This window comes from Ipomoea nil, unplaced genomic scaffold (assembly GCF_001879475.1).
Source record: "Ipomoea nil cultivar Tokyo-kokei standard unplaced genomic scaffold, Asagao_1.1 scaffold0117, whole genome shotgun sequence".
In the NCBI taxonomy this organism is placed as follows: Eukaryota; Viridiplantae; Streptophyta; class Magnoliopsida; order Solanales; family Convolvulaceae; genus Ipomoea; species Ipomoea nil.
Window position 1 is genome coordinate 1,801,529 of NW_017616545.1, and position 6,701 is coordinate 1,808,229.

Genomic DNA, 6,701 nt, shown 5'->3' on the forward strand with positions numbered 1-6,701 from the left:
TAAAACACCAAATGTTGGGACTTACGACTTAGAGTTGAAAAGTCTGAGGACTTGAGGAGTTGAAATTATTAATTATTATAATATTTATATATAATACTAGCATTCTATACATGCGATACGTGAAAATTTATGCCAACATTAAAAAATTAATAAATGTAAATAATTGCAAGTTATAATTCAAATTATATTTCGCAATTCTTTAAAGTAGTAAATTTTAATTATCGTATTTGAAAACTATAGAGATGAACAAAATTTATATTTTGTTTATTAATAATGTACACAATTTTGATATAATTTATACTTTGTTTTTACAATAAATAAATAAAATATCTATAATACTAATCTAGTTCCCGGTCACATATATTGGTGTGTGTGCGTGCCTATATATATATACACACACACATATATGATTTAACATTCATAGAAATTTAATTAAAATATAATCAACAATTAAAGTAATTATATAATGATTTTAATAAAGTGATAATTAAAGAATAGAAAAAGATATCATAGATATAGGTGTATGATAATAATAATAGAGTTATGAAAGTTAGAATTAAATAGTAACGGTGTAATGATATCTAACAAGAATATAGAAGAGACAATTTTGTCCATTATAATTGAACTGTAAAACATTTAATGAAAAGTGTATGCCTTTATTAGCATACAAATGTAAATATTAATATAAATGTGTCTATAACTTAATGGGTGAAACTTTTACTTTCTAATTGATGGTTAATTGTTCAAATCTCACCTTGTACATTTAATATATATTATGTTCTATATCTATTATTATTAAAAAAAAAAAAAACGATCAGTTTTTCGGTTCGGGTTTTAACCGAGCCGATTGGTACTTCGTTTTAGAACCAAAGCGAAACCGAAATGCCCAGCCCTAGATTTTCAACTGTTGATCTGAACTCATCCACTGCGCACACACACACACACACACACACACACACACATACACACACACACACACACACACACATACATATATATATATATATATATATATATATATATATATATATATATATATATATATATATATATATATATATATAAAATGTTTCCTCCCAAATGCTCTGTCGGGCCGGGGTGTAGGGGGCCCTTAGGGTTGGGGTTCAGCCTTGGAAGAATATATATAAAATGTCAACTTTATCTAAATAAATCTCTAAGCTTGGAAGCTCAATCAAATTACTGTAGTTACAAAGAAACAACTGTCGTAGCACTAACAATGAGGATGTTTATTGTTATCACTATGGGTGTGTTCGGCTGGTGGGTTTTGCTCATAGGAATGGGTATGTAAGTGATTGTTGTTGTTTGGTTGATAGGTTTTTAGAACACTACTATGGGTTTCGAATACCCCATCAATTGAAAAACCCATACCCAAATAAAATAAGGGTTTCATTGCCTTATTCATTTTCAAGCACTACTATTAGTAACCATTCCCATTCCACCCTACTACCAAACATGTTAAATACTTTCACCAAAACCCATTACCATTACCAAGTATTTGATACCCATTCCGATTCCGATTCCGATTCCTATGTTCGAACCAAACACACCCTATATGTTTATTGTGGCTTGCGATGGTAACTATTTGTATATTATTGTTATATTAGGTTTTATTTCTTTTTATAAATATATTAGCCTTATAAAATGTATAATGTGTAGATTTTAAATATACTCAAAACCTATTTAAAGTCTACAATAAAGTCTCTTTAATTACCTACATATTAAATAGGTCTTTGAAAATCTTTTTGGTCAAACCAACCTTATTGTAGGCTCACACTTAAGATTAAAAAAAAAAAAAACATATACATAGGTCCAGGCCTATGCTCAGCCGCTCAGGCGTCAATTTCTCATAACAAACTCAAACTTAATTTTTCAAAGCTCAGTCCGGCCTAATTTATTTCCATCCCTAGTCCTAGCTAAAGCAAGAGTGATAAAAGTAAAGATAATTAATTCAAAAAAAAAAAAAAAGAAGAAGAGTAAAACTGATAAAATACGGAGTCCTAAAGTGAATAGAAAAATATTACATTTTAACTAAAAAGTATTATCATTTCACAGTAAGATGGTCTCACACAAAATTTATTGTCGCATTGAAATGTGTATTCTTTTTTTGAAACAATATTGAAATGTGTTAAATTCAAAGGTTCGATCTAAGGCAAGACTTAGACCATCTCCAACCCAACGCCATATCACCAAATCGCCAAAAAATTTGGCGTAAAGTGGCAAAAGAAGGGCTCCAATGGGACGACAAAACACCAAATAATTTGGTGTTGATGAACAATGCCGCGCCATATAAGGCGCAACACTGTTCATCCACGCCATTTTCTGGACCACTTTTTTCTTCCTATTTTGCCCCTGTTTTGCCCTTTATCTTCTTTTATAATTCCTTTTGTATCCTTTTTTATTTTTATATATTTACATATTTTGTTAAATATTTAAACATAAATTGTATATTAGTTAAAAAAAAAATTATATCATTTGAAAGATCTCATCAAGACGATTAAAACAAGACTAATATTGAATATACTTTAATTAAAAATAAAATTACATAAAACATAATTAAAGTTAAATTTATTAAATTATAACTATATGTTATATTAAAATAATAAAAATATAAATATAAACTTTTAATTTATGAGAATATAAATTATTTTAGTGTAAGAATAAAATTTGGTGTAAATGAGTTGGAGATAAAAAAAAATTGGTGTGAATTGAGAATTTTGGGTTGAAGATGGTCTTATCGTGATATTGAAAATTTGAAATGTGTTAAATTTCAGGGATGAGTGTACGAAATGTCCCCTTTCTGAATGGAATCAATCAATTCGAAAACTTTTTACGGATAATTTTGCGCCTTTGCGTGGAACTGTGGAAGTACCAGGTTTTATCTAACTCTTTACCCCGGAATTCTCGATTCATCATTAGTAGTAGTATATGATTTCTTGATCATCCAATTCCGGATTTGGAAACAGTTGGTCTGAGCACTCGGGCGATTCCTTCATTTGCACACCACATGTTTGCTGTATTGTTTCAAAGACCTATTCCTCGCAATTTGCATAACCCTTTTGCTCCAATCCCAATCCACTTAACTTTGCTCGTCGATCACAACCCTTTATTCTAAGTGCCGCTTTTCTCTATGAGAAGATTGACCGCCTGCATAATTTTCGCTAACTCTCATTTCCCTCCAACAATTCGTTTATTCTGTTCTAGAACTCCAGGTTTTGGATTTTCCCAATCTTCTTGTGTTAGCAACAGCGATAAGAAAGACTCTCCTCCAACTAACAATGGGTTTTTTTCACTTTCACCATTGTTTCCGACTGCAAATGCACGCTTGGAAGAATGCAGGATTGAGCTTGTGGATAGTGAGGCCTGGAAGGTGTCATCGGGCTTAGTGGAGGCGTGGAGGGGCAATGTAGAGAAGCGGTCAAAGGTGAAGCCTTTACTTAGTGATGAGGAAGAGATGGTGAAATATGCACCTCCAAATAAGGAGGACCTTGATTTTGATGAAATTGAGGAAATGAGGATCCGCGGGAACTTGTTTTATAAGCTTGATAAAGATTCCAAAGAATATGAAGAGTATAAGTTTGATTACCATGGGAGGAATAGAAATAAAGGTAATAAGAAGGTGAACGCAATACAGATGGAAAAGGCAAGTAGTGCTTCACCCTCTGGGAGTGAGAAAAGCTTGAAGTGCATGGAGAAGTGGCAAGTAAGTAAGGAGAAGTTGGGCAATGAAACAAGCTTGGTAGTGGGGAGATCTCCGCGTTTTGATAAGACTAATGTCTCGGTTACTTGGCTTCCTGAATTTGAAGCTTCTGCAGTTGCAAAGACCAAAAGGTCTCAAACTTTCAATCAGGCTACAGCAGCTTACCATGAGCCTTTTTGTTTGGATATTTATATATCTAAGGGTTCTGCACGTGCCAGCATTATCCATCGGGCAACTAGCAAGGTTGTTGCTGTGGCACATTCTATTTCGAAGGACATGAAATTTGAGTTGAGTTCAACCAAGAATAGAGCTGCTTGTGCTGCTGTTGGGGAAGTGCTAGCCCAAAGAGCCTTGGCTGATGATATCCATAATGTTGTTTATACACCAAGGAAAGGGGAAAGATTGGAGGGGAAATTGCAGATTGTACTTCAGGCTATTATTGACGGTGGTATTGATGTTAAGGTGAAGTTAAAGCAGAGAAAAACCAAGAAAGCCAGCATCCTCCCACCAAAACCATAGGACTCGTTATTGAAATTGTCTATTTAACAGAAGGAACATGCTTGTGTTAAGTCATTGGTATAGCATCATTTTTCTTGAGTCTTTATCCCAGAAAAGCTTTTGTAGTAAATTAAAACTTTGAATCTTTGATACTGTAGCTAATGAGCACACAGCAGGAGTGTGATCTTTGTTATATACTTGAGACTTCAATGCTTCTGTTATGACAAAGATTAGATTCATGGAACTTGTTTGACTTAATGTAGTACACATAAGATGAGAGAGGGAGTAATGAAATCTGCACCCCTGAACAGTGAATTTGGAAATGAGTATTCCATAGTCTGGTATATGAATATCAGGTTCTTTCTTTACCCAAAGACTGAATTCTGTTTTCAGAATTTCTGATAGACATGTTTATGGTGTTCTGTTTAGAATGTGAGATTATAAATAGGGTTTTGTATTTCTGTTATTTTAAAGAATTTCTGAAAATTCACACCCATTGCAAATATTTGCAGCTAAACTCAACAGGGCGGTGAAATGATGGTGGTAGACTGTTATCCTTTTGTTGAAAACTAAATAGATAGGTTTATCTATAGGGTTGTGTCTGTTTATGAATAGGTGTAAGTTATGAGTAGTTATTTACAGTTATGTATTTGTGTATATATATACACTCTGTTTCTGTATTAGAAACAGAGAGAATACTAATATAATTTCAGTTTTATATTCATTTCCTAGTCTTGATTCTTCATATTGCTTCCGCCTAACTGGCGGGTGGTATTATTCTCCACCCGCCAGGCCATTCCATCTTCCAAATTCAACACCTTTGTGTGAGGTTATATTGAAATTGCAGCCCTGAATTCCTGTATTTTGGAGTATGCATCTGTTAATTGTATAACCAGTGGCACTACATTTCTGTTGGGCGGAGGCCGGTAAAGTGCCAAGTTCAGCAATTGGTGGCTGGGGGATTGTTGGGCGAGACGGTGAAGGTTACTTCAGCACCTTGCCTCTTGAAAATGTGGTGGCTGTATAAAGAAATAAAGTTGCCTCTTGAAAATGTGGTGGCTGTATAAAGAAATAAAGTTGCGCCTTCGCTGTGAGCTATAGCTTTTGGCATAGTGGTAAGCGTTTGATCCTCACAATATTTTTCATAACAGCATACACTCAAATTCTCATCAATAATAGCAGTAAGCAACACATGTTTTTGATTCAAAGCCTTAGTCAATACATATAAATGTGTTACATCATCTTATCAATCCACAAAAAATGGGAACAAACAGACACTCTTAGCGTTTAGTCATTGGCAGTTGCTAGCTGCAGTGACAGCAGCTCTTCTTCAGGTATGACCCTAATATGGCAATCTGATCTTGGATAAGCTGCACAGAGTAAAGCGTACCCGCTCTCCACAACATCATCACTAAGCATTCCATCGCTCTGATCCACTGTTCCGCTGAGAAGCCGAGCTGGGCAGGTCATGCACACCCCTAGTTTGCAGTCATGTGGCACAGACAAGCCAGAGTCCAATGCCTTGGAAAGAATGCTCTCATCAGGTTCAACCTCTAGCTCAGTTGTTTTACCCTCATGTTCAACTAACACTTTGTAAGCCCGGGGAATGCAGGATAGGCGACGGCCTGGGGTCGTATGGGGAAACCGGCTGCTCTGCTGGATTGCAGGGAGGCTGACCTGCTTTCTTGGAGTGGTGAGCGTGAAGGAAGGGGTTGTTGGAAAGTGAAGTGTTGCCATGGTTTTGGTTTTGTGTTCTGGTGCTGGAACTGAAGTGGAGCAGTTTTTGGTGTGGTGAGAAATGCTTGGTGTAGGATAGGATAAGGTTTTTTAGTGAGAAGTTATTGCACAGATTTTGGATAATTGACTTATCTGGGCCACACTTCTAGTCTATGAAGGATGTTTTAGTGTAGAAGCAAGAAATTTTCACGCATTTTCTTTTTTCTTTTTATAGTTAAGAGATTATATGCTCGTAAATAAATTAAAAGCACATCATATGTTAATTATAAATACATAATATGTTAATTGTATGACATAATATACCGTTAACATATTATGTGCATGTAATTAACATATTATATGTTTGTAATTAATAAATTATATGTCTTCAATTTATTTACAAGAATATAATTTATTAACTAAAGACACATAATATGTTAACTATAGATAAATTATTTGTAGAACAGGGTCTGATGGTTTGAGGTATAACAATTGTTTTGGTCCCCCATGTGATGCAGCAATTATATCGTGGACCATGGTTTACAAAGTTTTGTGGACCATAGTCCAAAAACGACGTCGTTTATTTAAGTAAAGAAACGACTGTTGTTACAGCTTAACAAAACCCATTATTTTGGTGTGAGAAGTACAAAATGAAACTACAGTGTATGTAAAATGAAACTGCCCCACATATTGTTTTTATATTATCAAATGAAACTGTAATTGAATTGAAATGAAACTGTAGTTGTGTTGAAGTAAAACTACAATGTAT

General features: G+C 34.4%; 2 protein-coding genes across 2 annotated transcripts; one reads left to right on the plus strand and one right to left on the minus strand.

Moving 5' to 3' along the window:
* Positions 1 to 2,757: 2,757 nt before the first annotated feature.
* Positions 2,758 to 4,620, plus strand: LOC109157128. Its single transcript, XM_019305057.1, has one exon. It carries the CDS (start codon positions 3,149 to 3,151, stop codon positions 4,235 to 4,237), a length of 1,089 nt encoding a protein of 362 aa, XP_019160602.1. The 5' UTR covers positions 2,758 to 3,148; the 3' UTR covers positions 4,238 to 4,620.
* A 749-nt stretch (positions 4,621 to 5,369) lies between these two features.
* On the minus strand, positions 5,370 to 6,117 carry LOC109157204 (ferredoxin-1). The gene has a single exon (XM_019305134.1). The coding sequence runs from the start codon at positions 5,951 to 5,953 to the stop codon at positions 5,504 to 5,506; it is 450 nt and encodes a 149-aa protein (XP_019160679.1). The 5' UTR covers positions 5,954 to 6,117; the 3' UTR covers positions 5,370 to 5,503.
* Between the last annotated feature and the right edge of the window lie 584 nt (positions 6,118 to 6,701).

Excerpts from the sequence above, each read along its gene's own strand:
- LOC109157128 (XM_019305057.1), top strand. The coding sequence starts at position 3,149 with ATGAGAAGATTGACCGCCTGCATAATTTTCGCTAACTCTCATTTCCCT.
- LOC109157204 (XM_019305134.1), bottom strand. The coding sequence starts at position 5,953 with ATGGCAACACTTCACTTTCCAACAACCCCTTCCTTCACGCTCACCACT.